Source organism: Adiantum capillus-veneris, chromosome 17, assembly GCF_014529385.1.
Source record: "Adiantum capillus-veneris isolate H3 chromosome 17, ASM1452938v2, whole genome shotgun sequence".
Lineage (NCBI taxonomy): Eukaryota > Viridiplantae > Streptophyta > Polypodiopsida > Polypodiales > Pteridaceae > Adiantum > Adiantum capillus-veneris.
In genome coordinates, this window is record NC_140947.1 from 145,452,597 (window position 1) to 145,472,346 (window position 19,750).

At 44.2% G+C, this 19,750-nt stretch overlaps 2 protein-coding genes across 4 annotated transcripts; both read right to left on the minus strand.

Annotated features, from left to right (window-relative positions):
- Window positions 1-2,611: 2,611 nt before the first annotated feature.
- LOC147438265 (nudix hydrolase 2-like) lies at window positions 2,612-5,401 on the minus strand. Of its 3 annotated transcripts, none has more exons than XM_086487563.1 (9): window positions 5,195-5,392; window positions 4,811-5,109; window positions 4,663-4,728; window positions 4,454-4,591; window positions 4,285-4,362; window positions 4,063-4,113; window positions 3,949-3,983; window positions 3,707-3,815; window positions 2,612-3,109 (listed from the first exon to the last, which is right to left on the minus strand). In XM_086487563.1, the coding sequence occupies exons 1-9, from the start codon at window positions 5,289-5,291 to the stop codon at window positions 2,927-2,929; spliced, it is 1,056 nt and encodes a 351-aa protein (XP_086343689.1). In that variant the 5' UTR covers window positions 5,292-5,392; the 3' UTR covers window positions 2,612-2,926. The 3 variants fall into 3 exon arrangements, with proteins under 3 accessions (XP_086343689.1, XP_086343691.1, XP_086343692.1); XM_086487565.1 differs by having other exon boundaries at window positions 4,811-5,092; window positions 5,195-5,350; XM_086487566.1 differs by lacking the exon at window positions 3,707-3,815 and having other exon boundaries at window positions 5,195-5,401.
- A 2,559-nt stretch (window positions 5,402-7,960) lies between these two features.
- On the minus strand, window positions 7,961-8,419 carry LOC147438266 (uncharacterized). The gene has a single exon (XM_086486140.1). The coding sequence runs from the start codon at window positions 8,417-8,419 to the stop codon at window positions 7,961-7,963; it is 459 nt and encodes a 152-aa protein (XP_086342266.1).
- Between the last annotated feature and the right edge of the window lie 11,331 nt (window positions 8,420-19,750).

The following is a 19,750-nucleotide window of genomic DNA, read 5'->3' on the forward strand; positions in this document are numbered from 1 at the left end:
GTCATCTTCTATTGTAGTACTTCAGAGGGCTCAGTAGTGCGCTTTGACGCTCGACTGACCGCCTTGTAAGAGTCATGCAGTGACCACCAATCCAACCAAGCTTTGGGCAAGAAAACCTGTAAACTGGTTGAAGACGGTTCTAGACTCTACTAGACCCAAGCTGGACCAGGGACGAGGAGGGACTAAACCAGGGACAAGGACTGATTGAACCAGGCTAGAGAGACGAGACCAATTGGACCAGGGTGAGAGAGGACCATACCAATTGGACCAAGGCGAGAGAGAACCAGACCAAATGGACAAGGGCGAGAGAGGACCAGACCAACAGGCTACACAGTGCCACGCAAAGTAAACGAAGCTAGATAAACCCAACTAGCTTCAAGATTTGTACCTCACAGAGAGTGAAACTTCAATTGAGGTCCCACCATGATCGCCAAATGAGAGCACCTATAGCGCAGATAGTGTGTCGTGCTCTCAACAGTGGGTGTTCCTCTGTGCAATGTGCGTGACAATCTCACTCAAAACTGACTGAAACAAGAAACAATAGTCAACAACTGAGCTCACAGTGACACCACAACAAATGACTCGACTATCTCAAAGAACTCATACAGATTCTGGTGTTGCAGCACACTCAGCTCCAGCCCAGGACTCTCAGGTACAATGGGGTGTCAAGGCTCAAATGTGCAGGGATGGTGAAGACATGCTGTGTGTCTAGACTCTATATCCTAGACGACGACATTGGACCAGATATAAAAGAAGATGATGATCCTGACCCAACAGCTACTACTCACATGTACCACCATAAAGAGCCACCAACGGCTCATAAATGTCAGCTATATGATGACCTGGCCACAATGTCTAATTGACCAGTCTGTATCTCTGCTGCCACGTACCACTGCCCAGACCAGAGAGTCCGTCCAATGTGAACGAATTTAGACTAACTGAACTAATTGTGTCCCCTGTGAAAGTGACATTGTAGCCTACTAAAGGGCTCTGTTGTTTTTTGGGGAGAGCTGAAGGGAGAAGGGAAAGGAGGAAGGCAGGGGGGAGGGGGGATTCTTTGACGTACCCTATCTCAACAAAGGGAAGAGAAGAAGAAGGTGGGAGGCTTTCTCTAGGGTTCATGCTCTCTAAACGAAGGAGAAGAGGGAAAAAAGGAGGAGAAGGCTTTTCACAAGGGTTCTTACTCTCTCAACGATGAAGAGGGGAAGAAAAATGAGAGGCTTCAAGGTTTCTGGTTTTGGGTTATTCAATCAAAGCTTACACCGATAGGAGCGTGTATGATCAAATTGTATACTTTAGGTTATCAAATGTGTTGATTAAAATAGTCTATGGATTGCAAGCTCATACTCTTCACTAATTAATATCATTTGTTGGCTTCACTTCTGATCTTCATCTTTCAAAAACAGAGGTAAATCTCAAAAATTGTAGGTGGGATTACACTAAACCTAGGTATTTTTCAAGCTTTGGCTCTAGCACTTTATTCTTAGTACTAACTAGTAAGGCTTATACACCCTCGCTCAAACTCAACATATCTAACCCATCCGAGTATACAATGCATCCACGAATTTACACCAAGTGTGATTGGCTGATTGTAACACTAACAATTAGTGATTGTTGGGACGGTGTTATGTAGTGCACTTGTAAAGATTATATGGTGATCTTCAATTCTAAGTGTAATTCAATGATCAAAAAGATTGTGGACTTAGGATTAAACTACCAACGTATAAATCCCATTGTATCAGCTGTTAAAACACACTATGCAAACAAGGGCTATCTCCTTGTTTTCATATTCTTTAGGAACTTGGCACTCATGGCACATGCAGATTAGGAGTCGTCGGATATGCAGGGGTAGCCATAACTGATTGGAAACAAGTCACCAAGCATATGGTCAGGATGTCGATAGTTGCAATTCTCTCATACTCAAAAGCATACATTGGAGTACGGTAATTTAATAGACCTTGGTCCAACGATCACCAAGCAAGCGTATTTCCTTAGCCAGGAAGGCACAACTTCGATATCAGACATTGTCAATGACACTAATGGGAGTACACTTTTCATTTCAGCATGGCAGACTATCAGAGACTAGTTATATCTCAATCTCACATTCCTCCACTTTTCGTTGAGATCGACTTTGTGATTGGCATTATCATGGATCTTCTCCTGCATTTATTGTGGTAGCATATCAGTTTATTGATTACATTTCTGCTTGCCGTCGCACTCATTTCCCTGGAAAAACTTTTCCTCTGTATTTCTGGCATTTTGGAGTGCATTAGCCATATGCATATTTTTTTACTTGGGTTGTTTTTGGGTGCTCTGGACAATTTAGAGAGCACGTCCTCCTCTTCTCATGTTTCAGCAAGAAAGTAACTATTTCTTACACATGATCAATTCAAGGAGGCATGGCATTTAATGACACGTCATCATCAGCCTACCAAGTAAGGGAATGCCCACCCTTCATCATAAGTGTCTAAAGAGACAGGACACTAAATTAGAAAATCAGATGACAATCATTCTGAGTTACAAAGCCACATACATAGGATCCAGCAAAGATTTTTGCTGAAATGCTTATGACACGTCATCATCAGCCTACCAAGTAAGGGAATGCCCACCCTTCATCATAAGTGTCTAAAGAGACAGGACACTAAATTAGAAAATCAGAGACAATCATTCTGAGTTACAAAGCCACATACATAGGATCCAGCAAAGATTTTTGCTGAAATGCTTACAGATATGAGTTGATAGCCATATATAAATGCTTGATACAGGAGTTAAATGTGCAAATCAAAAATGTCCATGTAGATGTATTGAAGGGAATTTCCTATCTAGAGCGATGTTTTGGACCGAATGAATATGTTAAGGATAGCACCATGAAGGTTTTGTTGAAAGTATAGACAGTTAGATACTTTTACAAGGACGGGAAGCAATTTTAAGACACAGTTTCATGGAAGAAATATTGAGTGGGGCGAGCTAGCGAGCTACTCTGCAACTGTTGTGCAGTGAAGCCCGTGTATAATCCATCCCAACTAGCCAGACACAAATCAAGCATGTTTCTTCTGGCCTTGTGCTCAGTGTAGAAGGCTTGATCCCTGAACTCCTCCAAAGGCATCCACTGACAAAAATGAAATACATCACGCATGTTAAGACACGAGGAACTTCAACAAAAGCTAACGCATGCATAGTGCTTCACATGATAGTCCAATCCTCCTAGGCAATGCATTGAAAACCATAACACAACATTTGTGAAAGCAATCAACTACGGTATAACCACAGGAGCACTCCTAAAGCCAGAGTTCGTCTTGAGGTGGTGCTAATCAGCATTGATACGCATGTTGCTCAAGCATCTAAAAGACATTGATTGGTTTACAGGAGACGGGCAGAAGACGTCAAACGAGTGAAACTGTCCGACCTGTGGGGTGACGCCTACTCCGCTTTGGGTCCGTGTGTCACTTTACAAACAGAGGCATTCCCTTCAGTTAGCAATCGAGTTGCTTGCAGATGGGTCCTTGTACGACCACAACATATTGACAGTGTGACACCATACTTCATGAAAGACCACATAATCCATGCAGTCCTAATACTTGCAATGCAACTGTGAGCAGGATCGTCACTCATCCTGGTTTTACCTAGTTTGCTTCCCTAGAGGAAAGTCCCAAATTTGATACGGGTGCATCATATCTATAGAAAACCATCGTTAGCAAACACATACCCTTGCTGCTTCAATTTCTCCCTTTTGCTCAACCACATGTGACGACAAAGGCCGCAGAGTACATACAAAGTAAAGATCTGATTTGCAGAACGAAACAAAATGGCCATGCCTGCATATAGAAGCATGTTTGAACATTGGAATTATTTGAACAAAGCAAAGTCCTATATGTAAGAAGCGGTTTATACAGGTTATTCTTAATTGCATTGCAACTGTGTCAAATTGAATGAATGGCACTTCTATACCTGAATCCAACTACTTGTTGGAACGCGGTATCCACCTGCATTCAAACATCTAGCATTGGCACTTGCTACAAGTCAAACTTCTATGATCGAGAAATAAAAACACAGTTTTTGTACCCCTGTCTCCTCCTTCACTTCTCTTACAGCTCCGGCACAAAGGTCTTCGCCCTACAGACAAGAACAAAACAGGACTTCTCCTGATTAAAACACGTTCACCGATATCTATATCATCACTTTGTTTTCGGCATTAACCACTTCTGGGTGCTTAGGAACATTGGCTGTAAAGCTAAACTGCTTGTACAAGTCTCCCTAGCCTCGCTAGCTTTGTGAAATTCCTACCTGATTGATCAAACCCGTGGGCATCTTCCAAACACCCGAGCCTCGTAAAGGACCATCTTTCTCTTGAACAGCCAAAACCTATACCACAATTATATGAAGTCGGGGGTATATTAACGGTTCGATTATGATGAGAAGTAACAAAATATGTAAAATAACAGCCCCTCTTTACCTCTCTTCTATCATTCATCACAAATGCTCCAATACCAACTTGATGGGATGCATTCGGTGGGAGGGTACAAGGAGTATCGGGTATCCAAAATGTCATCATGACATGACTTGGTTCCGCGTGGTGATATTGAAAGCCTTCCTACACGGACAGATTCAACAATGAGATGTGGACTGACAATAGAATTAGCATTCACACATTCAAGCATCTACCTTGATGGCCAGAGGCACAAATTCTGCAAGATGTGACGGCAGCAGCAACCAAACTCCTCTTTTCTTCTGAAAGCGAGGAATCAAACCAGAACAAACAATTAGCATAACTCATCCATCTTCATGGAAAAGGCAATGCAATCAAAAGTACCTCGCCTTTCCAATGAGAGAGAGAAGCCCTAAGATTGCACACGAATTCATCTGCAGATTTTGGCAGACATGTGGGATCAACAATTACACCATCATAACAGTCCTCTTCCGCTTTGAGCAGTGTGGGCCTTTCCACCCACTGAGGCAGTCTTGCCCTGTCAGTTGTAACGAAGAAGTGTGCCTTTCGAAGGAAGTCGCTCTTCTCTTGTATGTCAATCACGCTGAATAAGGGGAACGCATTCTTGTCAAGTGTCAGACTCCCATCACGAGAAGACTGATGAGCCTGGCAGATCACATACACTGGATACACCACATTTCCGATCTCTCTCTCTCTCTCTCTCTCTCTCTCTCTCTCTCTCACACACACAAAAGATGGTTGGCAGACCTGGTCTCGGTTTTGATTTGGGTAGCTCATGGCGTGAGCTAAGGGAGCCATCTTCAACGCTGCAAAAGACCGACCGCAGAGGATGAACGGTGGCCATGGCGATAGCAGAGAAATGCTGGAGGTCAGTGAGAAATGCTGGAGCGCGCACTGGGGAGTGGGCAGTGCAAGGGAAGCAAGTGTGGCGCTGGAGGAAGGAGAACACGAGGAGGCTTATTTGAGGGAGAGAGTGGGGCCAAGCTACAGCCCAGCCTTCCAATTGGCTGTTGGCTGATTGAACAAAGTGCACATGTGCAATAGGCCTGGGCCACCTTGTGGGAATATCTCTCTCTGGTCGGTCTAAATTTTAAAATTAACATATGCTCTCCCTCCTCTATAAGAACAGGAGGTCTTGAGATCAATACGGGTCGCGATCCATCTTTGAGGTTTCATTGGGTTGTTCTTATGATATTAAAACTTACTAGTACGGTCGGCCGTCGAACTCTTCTTTATCGCGTGCAAAGGGGCTTGTTTTTGTTTTGGACTTAAGCCTTCAGGTCACAGATTGCGACACGTGTAAAGAGCTCCCCCTTCCTCCATATTATGTTAGTAGGATTTTGTTTTGGACTTTAGCCTTCAGGTCGCAGATTGTGACACGTGTAAAGGGCTCCCCCTTCCGCCATATTATGTTAGTAGATGTTCTCTTCACCTCAAATATGTTAAGCCAAGACGAGGGGGCTGTCCTCTAGGAGGCATTGCGCACGTGCGTGCGAGAGAGAGAGAGGGAAAGAGAGAGAGAGAGAGACCAGCAATTAAGGTTGAAGAGAGATTTCATTAAAGGGGTGCATCAATGTTAGAAAAAAACCAGGGTCCAACGTATTTTCATCGGTTGAAATCGTAAAATCCTAGTTAGATTTTGCGCTTGCCTTGAAGAAAACCGAGAAATTTACACAAGTTTTAGTGTACATACCGGCAAAAGCTTCAAATTTTGACCTAAAAATCGAGAGAAATTCAAGTTTGCCCTTATTTTCATTGGTTTTTTCTAACCCTGGGGTGCATGTGCTTAGTGAGAGATAGCATACCTTGCAAGTCTCTCTCTCTCTCTCTCTCTCTCTCTCTCTCTCTCTCTCTCTCTCTCTCTCATTCTCAACGTCATAGGTGGTGTCCTCACCTCTTCATAATGTTGCTTGAGCTTGCAAATGTGTCTTGGGCTTCCCCTCTATGATCAGTCACCCCTTCGGCTTCCCTTCAGTTTATGGCTACTTGTTGGGGTCCCACTCTCCGTTCCCTTGCCTCTATTGCTATCAAGTAGACATGCCCAACATAGCCACCCGGAGCGTGAGGTGGAAGCGGTTCCAACAACTCGAAGTTGCAATTGCAGCCACAGGGCTATCAAAAATCCACCCCGTTTAATAGATAGTATAGGTACACATGTGAAAACCCCTTTTGATTAGAAAAAGTTCTTACGATCGGGGTAAGAGGCACACCACCTTTACCCCAACAATCCCCCAATTAAAGGTGAATGTGTCAATAAGTGGCACTACTATAGGACCTAGTAGTATGTACATGAGGTATAGGAAGGAATCTCATCTCTCAACTTATGCCCACTAGTTCTCTCGAAGTCGATGCATGTCGTTGTATAGGCTCTAGCAATGTGCGAAAGTGTATATCCCTGCTAGAATCAACATGCATATCCTGCAGTATCCTATAATGACCTACACTGGTCCATGATGCATTGTTATGTCAGTCATCGCTCGACTAACAACCCTTATTGAAGACGCTCCCAATGTAGCTACTATATCGTGTCGCGACACTAAGAGATCGTACATGTATGTAACAAGTTTCTCTTTATAATATATTCTCGCATATATTCACCCAAAAAAAACTATTTTCTTCTTCTTCTTCTTCTTCTTCTCTCTCTCTCTCTCTCTCTCTCTCTCTCTCTCTCTCTCTCTCTCTCTCTCTCTCTCTAGCACACACACACACCCATAAATAGTCGTGAGTTCAAGTTGTTCAATAGACCTTTGAGGTCTCTTAGGATTGTTCCAAAAACGTTAAAACTTCTCTTTTTCTTCTTATTGGCCTGCGGAAGGCCATAGGGTTTTAGGTGGAAGATTGTTGCAATGTTGAGGCCGTTCAATCTTCTTCGGTGATGATTGACATGTGTTTAGGTTTACTAAAGGAACGCTCCAACGTTTTGCGAGCCCTTTTCGCCCTGCTCCTGGTAGGTCTCGTCCTTTTTTCCCTTTTCCTAGCAGAGGTGGTGGCACATGCAGGTATCAATCTTTTCGCCCTGGTCCTGGCAGAGGACGTGGCGTAAGCAGGTGTTGTCCGTGATATTGCAGTCCTGCGCTGTTTAAAGCTGAAGGCGGGCGCCGTCTGGATCATTTTCAAGATTGTTGGATCGCATGCTTTTACAAGCGACTGCATTCAATGGCGTCGTTGTGTAGCCTCAGGTGGTGAGCGTTGTTCATGTTCGTTCTTTATGGTTGAGAGACACGTGTTGAAAGGAAACCCAAAATGTAATGCTACTCAGTCAAAATCAATTCCTGCACGATGTTCTCTCCCTAAGATCTCATATAGAGCACTCCATGTGCTTATTGTAGCTTATATAGAAGGCAAGAAAAATGCAGTGTAACCTCTCCCTAAAAACTTGTCTTGTGCAAGCCCTTGTCTCAATTGGTTGTGATTCTGCTATGTCCTGCTTTTGTAGATGTGCCAGCAAGTCTCATGAGATCTTTTTTGAGCTTTGAGCTATCATTATGTGGTGGAAGATTGTCTCTCTGCTATTCAATTTCTCTTGAGAAGGATTGTGGGTCCCGATATGCTGCAATGTTCAAATTTAAAGTGAGTCGAGTTACCATATGCAAACCTGTGGGTTCTTCTGCCAAATGTTGTTGAAGATTTTGTTGTCACTTGTGAGGAGTTGAAGCTTTTTGAGTGTCTTGTGTGGATTGGTTTGAGAACTTGTGTGTTGTGCCTAGAAGTAGCTGCATCAACAATTTCTTGGAGCTCCTCTATTATCATGGCATCTGATGGTAGCATTGCTGGTGGTGAAGGAAGTGCAAGCAATGCCTCGCCCAGCGATGGTGAGAGTATGGACTTCTTCGAGGTTTGTTGCACTGGCTCGTCGACGGTTTCTTGTATGCTTAAGTATGGTGATAATTGATCTACTTTCCCTATGCTGGTGTTGGGTTTTAATTGCTGGTCCTGGTTTCTTTTGCCTGCGAGCGACGCACTTGAGAACATTGCCCTATGATGGTGTTGTTTTTCCCTCTCCTGGTGCTGGTCTTTTTTCTGCTGCAGGTGATGCACTCGAGGCGATCGCAATGACATCATTCTCTATTCTTGTGAGGTGGTCCTGCCTATCATGGTCGAGTGTCACTCCATTTTCTTCTGTTACATTAGGAGCACCATTGACTAAGCTGGTTGTTTTTCCCCTTGGCGACCAACTTTGGAATGGATTGATAGTATTTTTGAGTTGAAATGCGCATTCGATCATCACTGGCTCATCGACGATTTCTTGTAATGCTTATCTATGGTGTTGATCGATTTACTTGCCCTACGCTGGGGTTGGGTTTTAATTCCTGGTCTTGGTTTCTTTTTTCCAGCGAGTGACACACTCGAGAATATTGCCCTATGCTAGTGTTGTTTTCTTCACTTTTGGTGCTGGTTTTTTTCTTGTTTGCAGGTGATGCACTCGAGACGGTCGTAGTGACATCGTTCCTTTTTTTTGTGAGGTAGTCCTGCATGACGTGGTTGAGTGTCGTTCCATTTGCTTATGTCACATTAGGAGCACCATTGACTGAGCTGCATGTTTTTTCCGTTGGCGACCAACTTTGGCATGTATTGACACTGTATTTGAGTTGAAATGCGCATTCGATGAATGCTTGTTCTGGTTCGCAAACCTACTTCTGCACAATAATGTTTTGCAAGTTTTGTTCTTGAGCTGAAGCATGTAGGTTGTGATCTCCGATTGATGGGTGTAGCCACCGCTTATCGTGCATGATGAGAAAGTTTTTTGCTGGTCTTCTGCATTATGGTGATGGGTGTAAGAGCCAACTTGCTTTGCTTGCACTTAGAGCAGCATCTTTCGATCAGCTCAACCTGTTTTCGGTGTCAAATATCATTGTTCCAAGCCTGCATGACATCCAATACTCTAATCCCAAGTCCACCAAGTAACATGGTTGACGCAAGCTGTTTTAGCTAATTGACCATCATCTACATTACGTGCCAGCAGGTCCTTTCAAGGAAATATTATTCATTAGCCAGATCGGGAGCACTAGTTTGCATTTTTTATTCTGGTTTCTGCTTGGGGTTGAAGTGCACAAGGTCTGTTATAAGGGCTTGCCCATGCTCGCTGCCAGGTTCTGGTTGTGCTTTGACTACCTTGTGCTTCGCAGCAGACAATCAGCCACAGTCCCCTTGGGATACTCCGCTTGACATTCCGACGTGGCAACACAAGCCTTGCTCCATACTTTCAAGGGCTTTGTTTTTGTGGCTCAGTTTTTCTTGACTTTGACGAGTGTGTTGCATGTTGGTCATGTTTACGTTCTCTTTGCTCTGCCCAACTAGTCAATGTTATGCTTGATTTGTTGCTTTGTTTTCTTGTCCTCCTGTAGAGCTACACAAATTCGTTGAGTCTCCTCCATGCCCTGCAAGCAAGCGTTCATCACACCTGGTGCTATCAAACTCTGCTGAGTTGCCCCCAAATCCGGACTTCGAGGAAAGTGCAACTGGAAAGAGCTGTAGGCATGCCTTGCTTCAAGGAAGCCCTACTAACCATCCCGCTAGTAGCACATGTATGGCCAGCATGCAGATTCACTCTTTGTGGAGCAGGCTTGACTTGTCTAGGATATTCTCTGCTGCAATGCACTCTTGAGTGTTGAACTACATTAAGATGGTGCTATGATTTTTTTTTGGGCAAAGAAAATTCTCCACTAGGAGAGGAGTGTGCACAAGCACTGTCTTTGTCTCAACATCAACTTACTTGTCAAACTTATGAATTAAGCAAAGCTGCAGTCTCATTTCCTGAAGTTGGCCAATCTTCACTGTCGTTGATGGTGGCAAGCTACTAGACAAAGGGAAAAGCCTGATAGTCAAGTAAGCCTTACCGCTATTCGTGATTAGTGATATAGATGAGGGTAGTAAATATTTCTCCATAGAGGGGAAATCTTGAATTCGTATGGCACATTCCGTTCTATCTCCCTTGGGCAAAAGAAAAATGCACGTTACTTCAAATTCAACATCGTCGATGCCGTTTGCACCGACACGATCACAGTCGTCATTGCAGATCCCTTCATTGAGACCTACACCGAGGAACTCAAGATCGGCTTGTTCGTCAGGATTGATCGTCCTCTTGTGAGGGCTAAAAACCATAATGATGTTGGTCAGCTTTATTTTCCTTGCATGTCAATGCAACGACAACCATTCGAACTTGTAATCCATTCCCTATGTCTTTAGCTTTCTATCCTGAGACCAAGATAAGCACATTTTTTGCTGACGCTGCAATTTTTGAGACTACTAGCCCACGTCTGCCTTTCACAACACTAGCGTTTGTCGTTTTGCAAAGTCGTAATTTCCATGAGAGAATTGGCACTACATTCGGAGATTTGGTTGTTGCTGATGGCCTGACCCAAGAAGAGAAAGCAGTTGTGCATATCAGAAACATTAGCTTCAGTGTTCCTTTCTTTTGAAGTTGACAAACCTTTTGTCATATGTAGGTGAGCTTTGTCAACTCTCGAAAGCATGACTACGACCGAGTCATGGACCAGATGGCTAGGGAGAACATTGTGGCTAGGAATCTTGGTCTCTTTGTTGGCAAGCTGCACACATTGTCTGTTTTGGACGTCACAACTTTGGTCCCCGTGCAAGGACCACGCTTAAAGAGAGAATTAACAACAGCGTTTCATAGACAGTGTGAGATTCTCGGCTACAATAGAAAGGTGACTTTGCATGATTTGTACTCAACTAGATAAAGACATCTTTAGTGGTCTTTACACTTTTGCCTTTTGTAAGTGGTGGGGACTTTGCGCTTTGTGAACTTCAATAGAGCTCTCTTGCATTCCCAGTGCTCAGTTTGTGACTCGCCAAAGGTGAAGAAGGTTGAAGGCCGGCTGTACTGTTCTCTTTGCAATAAAGAGCACATCATCAACACGACTCTCAAACTGGAGGCACAGATCCGAAGCAGCATTGATAGGCGTGTTGTGATGGTTCAAGTGTTAAGGTCTATGGTGGATCGTCTTCTAATCTTGCCAAGAAGCTTCAAGGAGATCTACATGGAGAGCATTCCAGAGGTGAGGGATATTTTATCAACATTTGCTATCGAGGGTGTGTTCAAAATTGGCACAAATGGGTCTATGATATCTTTCACTCCTTCGTTGAAAACCTAGATGCTTTGAGAGCATGAATTTCCATAGCTTTTGGCCTTTCACCGTGAATAACTATGCTTTCTTACCTAGACTCCTCTACAATCGGTGAATTAAATTTTGGCTTGTCCATTGCATATCCAGTTTCATAAGAAAATCCTTTCCTTCTTTCGAGCCTTGTTGCCGTAGTGTCTCTCCATAACTCACTTTCTACTCTTCCTTCTGCTCCATCTTTTCAACCTTCCAAAGCACAAACTCTCTCTCTCTCTCTCTCTCTCTCTCTCTCTCTCTCTCTCTCTCTCTCTCTCTCTCTCTCTCTCTCTCTCTCTCTCTCTCTCTCTCTCTCTCTCTCTCTCTCTCTCTCTCAGGGCTCGAGAAACATTTTTTGTGGACCCGGCTTTGCAACTTTTCACACGCATATGAGCACAGTAACTCTAAGTTTCAGAGGGATAATCACACTAAAAATCTCATATTATAATTAAAAATTCCATAATTTGAACTGGTTTGAGAACCTTCTTGCCCAAATTTGGACGGCCATTTTTCATTTTGAACAGGCTTTGGATAAAGTGCTCATATATTTTCCCAAGCCCTGCTCTCTCTCTCTCTCTCTCTCTCTCTCTCTCTCTCTCTCTCTCTCTCTCTCTCTCTCTCTCTCTCTCTCTCACACACACACACACACACACACACACACAAACACACAAGACGGGTGAATATTTACAATCTTTGCTTGGCTTTGCAATGACCCACTTAGTCGACTGCGATGTTGACACCGTTTTTGCGTCGCAGTTTCCGAACAATTCAGACATCTTCCTCGCGCTACACCATCTCCAAAATTCAACAGGTGCACCGCATGACCTTAGATCAAATTTGCTCAACAACTTGTTTGAGAGCTTCTTGCTTGAAAGACATGCTGTCCCGGGTGCATGCCTCTTCTTCCCTAACGACAAGGCCACTAACGCAATGACGGCCACAAAATTCTCGTCTTTGTATTCAACATGCACCAATTCACTTGCCCTTGTTCTCGACGTATTAACGGCCTTTGCTTACTTTGTGAGTTGTAGGTTAAAAATGTATTTGAAAAGAAATGGAAGCATGAGGACAATGATCTTGGGGATGCCATCAAAACTATTTCTTGCAAAGGGCATTTTGCTCTCCAAAACAAGAAACTGCATCGTACACCTTCTCGTCTTTGCAGCGTGCTCAAGTCGTACACGCGCTTCTTGGAAAGAAGATGAGGTGGCCACTTTGCATCAGCTATGCTTGTTGAATGAGGCTTTGCCTGATGTCGAGATAGTCAACATGTTCCATGATAAGCACACACACACATTGCACACAACATAGGCCATGAAATGCAAGCTTTCACACCTAAAGAAAGAGCAGGGTTTACTCACTGGTGCTCAGACACGACGCACCAGTGCCAGGTTCAGCAAGCCGATTAAGAGAAACATCAAAAATGTCAAGGACACGCCCATTACACCTTGCGAAAAATGTGGTCGCTTACTATTTTGGTGCCAACTAACATGTCAGCTTTTGCCTTCAGCTGTAGAATCCACTTCGAGGAAGCGAAGACGATGTGGGGATGCATTTTCCTACAGCTAGTGCAAGAAACACTTGGCAAGCGATAGCAATCGCCTACGGACCTTGCAAGAGATGGGGTTCAATCCAGCACTTCCATATGTGTCGGATCTAAACCCCATAGAGGCACGCTTGGTCTCCATTCGCATCTCCTTCGCCAAGATACGTGAACTGACATATGATGTTCAGTATGGGCTTAGAGATAGTGTTGTCAATGTGCTTGCCAACTTCAGGGTGTGCTACCTCGCTTCATTGAGGATGAGGCTTCTATTCTTGTGGGAATCAAACGAAACTTGAATACGATAGATGTTACTTAAGTGGCGTTGTGCGACTCCTGCTCAAAATGCGTGCAACCACTACGCTGCTACCCACACTGCTCTACACGCGAGAAGGTGTCATCGTCAACAACAAGTGCCTTGCACACCTTTCTAGTCTAAGTATGGCTCACGCAAATACCCTTAATAACGACACTGCACATAATGTTGAACTTGTGGATGAATAGACCGATGTCATGCTTCATGGGGTCACAAGTGCGACAAAGGTTGTTGATTATAGTGGCAAGATTCTTCATGTTGCACCTTGCGAGAGCAATTCATCGTTGAGCATCTTCACAAACAAGTATTGCATGGAGTTGAGCTTCCCAACTCTTTTCTTCGAGTCCCCTAGAAGATATAGAGAAGTCGCAACCAAAGATTACCAAACGATTGCAAAGTGGGAGCTCATGAATGTCGACAAAAGATTTGCCTTGAACATCAAGAATTTATTTTTCAGGTCCGTCAAAATTATGTCACGACAAGTTGCTTCCTTTTTTGGGGGGGTGAATGCGCAAGGGAAAGCTAGATGGTGCAACGTTAACTGCAAGACAAGTTGTAGAAGACACAAGCATAGAGAGGTTTTGGTTTTCCACATTTTCCCATGCCATTCACAACTATTATCCGGCAAGGAATACTTGAGGCAAACATAGTTAGACAAGGTAAGCTTTACTTGCAACAAATCAAAAAACAACTCAACCAAATTGATTTACAAAATGCCCCTACATTCAAAGAATGGCTAGAACAAATACAACTCTCCATGGAACAATACTTACTTGCATTGCAAGTGACTATCTTAGGACCCACTATTTTCCTCAAACACAAACCAAACGATATATTCACAAACAACTCAACAATCAATAGCTTCACTTTGGGATGCAAACACAAATATACAATTCATGCTAAACGCACATGAAGCAGCAAGCTATTGCACCTCATACATGACGAAAATGGACAATACATTAATAGAAGCAATCAAGACATAGGTCGATCACTGTGTCGCAAACAATGCAACAATGTTGGAGAGACTACGAAAAGTTGGTAGCGAAATACTTAACACACAATAAATTTGTTCACAACAAGATGCTTACATATGTCTCTCACTTCGATTGCATAGCTCCTTTGGAGAATTCATATACATAAATACTAATCCACCTGAAGACCATGCTCTATGTTGGGGAATAAAGCCCAATGTGGTCGCCCAGGTAAGTGGGCGGGTCACCAGGTATGTATACATATTCTTTTGTAAAAACCTAATAAGAACTCACTATGCTCTACACATTACAGTAGAGCGAGTTCACCATATCTTCGTGCTCTTCTTCTCGCACTCTCTCTCGCGTCGCACTTCCGCTCGTACTCCTTCAACTGGTATCAGCGCTCAGATCGAGGCTCGGGGCAGCACTGCAGGAGGCTAGAGTCACCAACTCAGATTGGAGTGAAATTCGACACGCGAAGACACGGCCCCAAATCTCGTGGGGTAGCCCGGAGGGCTAGGTGTAGTCAGAATTTCATTCTGAGGTCATCTCGGCCACCGTTCGGCTTCGACAAAGGTCTACGCAGGCCATTTTCGACTACGTGGTCTCGACGGGTGCAGATCCGACTCTACAAATTTGGGGTTTTCGGCCTACGACTGCAGGTGCTGAGGTGTTGATTTGTGGCTGTCTACACATCGAAGGACGGCTCACAGTTCTTGGAGGCGTGTCACATACGACACGGGCGCATCTACACACAGACTGTAGGCGACATCCACTAGTTCATCAGGTAGCTTGTGTTTGCTGCTTGATATTCCAGATTTCATCCTGACATTGCAGGTACTTCCTCATGGGATGTATTGTCAGAGATGATGTATGTCTGTTGAGGGTTTGCTGGCTGTGAGTCACGCAGCAAACAACCGCCACAGCGGTTACAGCATACAGTGGGAAATTTGTGGATGTATGACTTTGTGGGAAGTCTATGTATTGTCAGATTTACTGCAACCTTTGTTGAGGGTCGAGTGAGGTTTTATTGAGCTGGGGGATTCTCAAATGTTGAGATCCTTTCGGTGATACAGGTCTTGGAGCGATCCCTCGAGCACCCTTAGATAGGTAGCTAGGATGTATTGACTGTGAGTTAGACAGTTGGGATTGCATCTTTGCTTTACTGCCGTTGAGGCATTGTCGCAGTCTATGCTTGCAGGATAGTGACAGGACAGTCAGAGACAGTACAGGTGCAGGACAGGTTTACCCACAGCTTACAGTGTCAGAGAGACAGTGTTTTTTAAGCTGTTTTTTGGTCTGTTTTTTGAGTACACCAGAGCCATTTTACAAAGGATACTCTGCCAAAATTTATGCAGAATCTGAAGCTTTCTTGGTTCATTTGACAGGTTGATATTGGTTCACAGGTCAGTTTACAGGGGAAACTCTGCCGAATTTTTCCCAGGAAAGTAAACTACTGTGAAGCGTAGCTATGGCTGGATCACAGGACACTGCTCTTTACAATATCAAGAAGCTGGATGGAACCAATTTCCCATTGTGGAAGCAGCAGATTTGGCACGTATTGGTACAAAAGAAGCATAAAACCTATAAAGCTCAAGGGGATAAAACCAGAAGATATGGACGAAGATGAATGGAGCGAAATGGATGAATTGGCACTTTCTACCATTATGCTGACTTTGGCAGAAAGCGTTTACTTCAATGTAGTAGACGAGATGTCGGCTTATCAAGCATGGTTAAAGCTGAGTGATCTTTATGAGAAGCAAAGTGCAGCTTCACAGGTATACTGGCTTAAGATGCTTGTTGACTTGAAGGTGAAAGAAGGGACACCTATGTCCAATCATCTGAATGAGTTCAACACAATCTATAGTTAGTTGTCAGCTCAAGGTGTCAAGTTTGATGAACCTGTTAGAGCTATGTTCCTGTTGATCACATTGCCGGAAAGTTGAGACACTTTTCGCACAGCTTTGAGTAATTCTGCACCTCCAGATGGTTTGAACATAGCAGGTGTAGAAGGAAGTCTGCTTACTGAAGAAACCAATAGAAAGACAATGGACAAAGGCAAAGGAACAACCTTAATTGTCAGGGGAAGGACCAAAGAAAAGTACAAAGGTGGAAAGAGGAATCAGTCTCGTAGCAAGTCCCGCAGTGCTAAAGGCAAGAGTGACATAGAATGCTACCATTGTGGCAAGAAGGGTCACATGAAAAGAGACTGCAGAGAATGGAAAGCAGAAAAAGGCAAAGAGAAAGCTGAAGACTATGGTGAGAAGAACAAGTCCTCAGTGAAGATTCAAGAAATAAATGTGACAAACACTGTTGCAGAGGATGACAGTCTAGTGTCAGGAGACATCTACTTCTTGAAGAATACAATGGACTCAGCTCTTCTTACAGCATCTGATGGAAATGCACTGAGTGACTGGATTATAGACTCAGGGGCATCACTTCATGTGTCTCCAAACAAGGAGTGGTTTACTTCTTATGTGACCACTAAAGATCATGTTCGGCTAGGCAATGGGCAGACATGTGAGATCTTAGGTGTTGGAGATGTTCAATTGAAGTTTCAGAATGGCTCTTCTTTCACGCTGAAGAATGTGAGACATGTTCCCACAATTACAAAGAGCTTGATCAGCACAGGTTTACTTGATGATGCTGGCTACATCACTACTTTTGGACAGAACATGTGGAAGATATCCAAGGGTTCTATGACAGTAGCACATGGAGTAAAGTCTGGAGGACTTTACATGATTTATGTGTTGGGATCGGAGAGCACACACACAGAGAGCCAGCATGAAGAAGGAGATAGATGCAGTGTGTGGCAGGGCGGTACTCACACTACAATGTGTAGTTATGAGTATAGTTATTATGAATGAGTAAATGAATGGCTGTACATGGGCGGCTGAACAACGAGCAGCCGGGCACACGGGCCTTTAACCCAACAATCTCCCACTTAAAGGCAGTGTGCCTTTAAAGTGGCCAAAGTACAGCAAAAGAAGTCAAGCCATACCCATCAGCGATCTGCAGTGTGCAAACCGCTGTGAGGCTAACGACTTCGTGAGTAGATCAGCAGGGTTATCGTCAGTGTGTACCTTGACAAGCTCTATGCGCTTGTCCTCTAGCACCTCTCGTATGAAGTGATACCTCACCTCAATGTGCTTTGTCTTCGCATGGAAGACAGGATTCCGTGCCAACGCTATGGCACTCTGGCTATCACAATGTAGAATCGGAGCATCACCAGCCATACCAAGATCTCCCACTAGTCGTGAGAGCCATACGGCCTCCTTGGCAGCCTCAGTGGCAGCCATATATTCAGCCTCTGTAGTGCTCAAAGCAACGCATGGCTGCAAACGTGATGCCCACGAAACCGGTCCACCTGCAACTGTGAACACATAGCCGCTAGTAGACTTCCTCGAGTCCACTGACCCTACATAGTCTGAATCTGTATATCCGCAAACAGACATATCCTTCTCACCATAACATAGGGACAACTCTGAAGTCCCTCTCAAGTATCTGAGAATACCTCTCACTGCATCCCAATGACGCTTGCCCGGGTTAGACATGTACCTGCTAACCACACCAACTGCATGAGCAAGATCTGGACGCGTAGCCACCATGGCATACATCAAGGAACCAACAACTGACGCATAGGGAATATGAGACATCTCTGTAGTCTCCAAATCTGTCTGAGGGCAATCATCATGGCTGAGTTTTACATATGGAGGCAACGGGGTACTAATGGCCTTCCCCCCTTCCATATGAAAACGCTCAAGCACCCTGTCAATGTACTCTTTCTGACTAAGAAAGAGCATCTTGCGAGAACGATCACGAGTGATCCGCATACCCAAAATATGACTAGCATCCCCAAGATCCTTCATGGAAAAGGTCTCATGTAGCCTATGTTTCAAGGCATCCACATCAGAAATACACTTCCCTGCGATCAGCATGTCATCCACATACAAAACCAAAACAATAAGACTACCATCTGCAGCCTTGCGAGTATAGAGGCATGGGTCCTCATAACTGCGTACATAACCCAATGAACTCATGAATGCATCAAACTTACGATACCATTCACGAGATGATTGCTTCAGCCCATACAAGGTCTTAAGAAGCCGGCATACCATCTTCTTTGAACCATGAATAACAAACCCACTTGGTTGCTCCATGTACAAATCCTCGTGCAAGTCCGGATGTAAGAAAGCTGTCTTTACATCCATTTGCTTCAACTCCATGTCTTCTGTAGCTACCAAGGCAAACAACATACGCAAAGTAGACATCTTCACCACTGGGGAGAAGATCTCATCAAAATCAATGCCCTTCTGTTGCTTGAATCCTTTAGCCACAAGCCTTGCTTTGTACCTAGGCTTTGCATCCATTGAACACAATTTTATCTTGTAAACCCACTTGCATGGTAGTGCCTTCTTACCCTTTGGCAAAGGAGTAAGCTCCCACGTTTCATTTTGGATCAACGAATCCATCTCTGACTGCATAGCCTGCTCCCACTTGAGCTTGTCAACACTAGACATGGCCTCATCACAACATGATGGCTCCCCGCAATCAGTCAACAATACATAATCCATAGAAGGCACATAACGTTGAGGCTGTCTTGCACGCCACTCTGAACGCCTCAAAGACTGTGCAGGAGGTGCATCTGGCTGTCCCACATCTACATGATCTCCCAACAAGGGCTGATCTCCCACTTGAGGGTCAATGGGCTGCCCACGAGCAGCCATGGGACCATCATACCGATGACCATCCTCCTCAAATATCACACGCCGAACCTCAACCGTTCGCGGTGATGCTCTATACATAGAGTCCTCATGAAAAACAACATCATGGCTACGCACAATCTTCCTGTCAATAGGATCCCACAATCGATAACCCATCTCACCAGAGCTACCATAACCCAAGAAGATACATCTCTTGCTCTTTGGATCCAATTTGCTGCGTTTTGCCTTAGGTACATGTACATAAGCTTCACAGCCAAAAACACGAAGGTGACCATATGAAGGTGGCAAACCTGTCCATACCTCTTCAGGCACTTTGAAGCCCAAAGGAACACTAGGTGAACGATTTATCAAATGCACAGAAGTGGCAACAGCTTCAGCCCAAAATCCATTTGACAGACCAGCCATAGAAAGCATACTACGGACTTTTTCCTGTATAGTCCTGTTCATGCGCTCTGCCACACCATTTTGAGGAGGTGTATAGGGAGCACTAAGCTCGCGCCGTATACCCTTCTCAACACATAATGTTGTGAAAGCATGAGACATAAATTCACCCCCATTGTCCGTACGTAAGCACTTCAACTTACAACCTGATTGGTTCTCAACAAGAGCCAACCATTGCTTGAATATA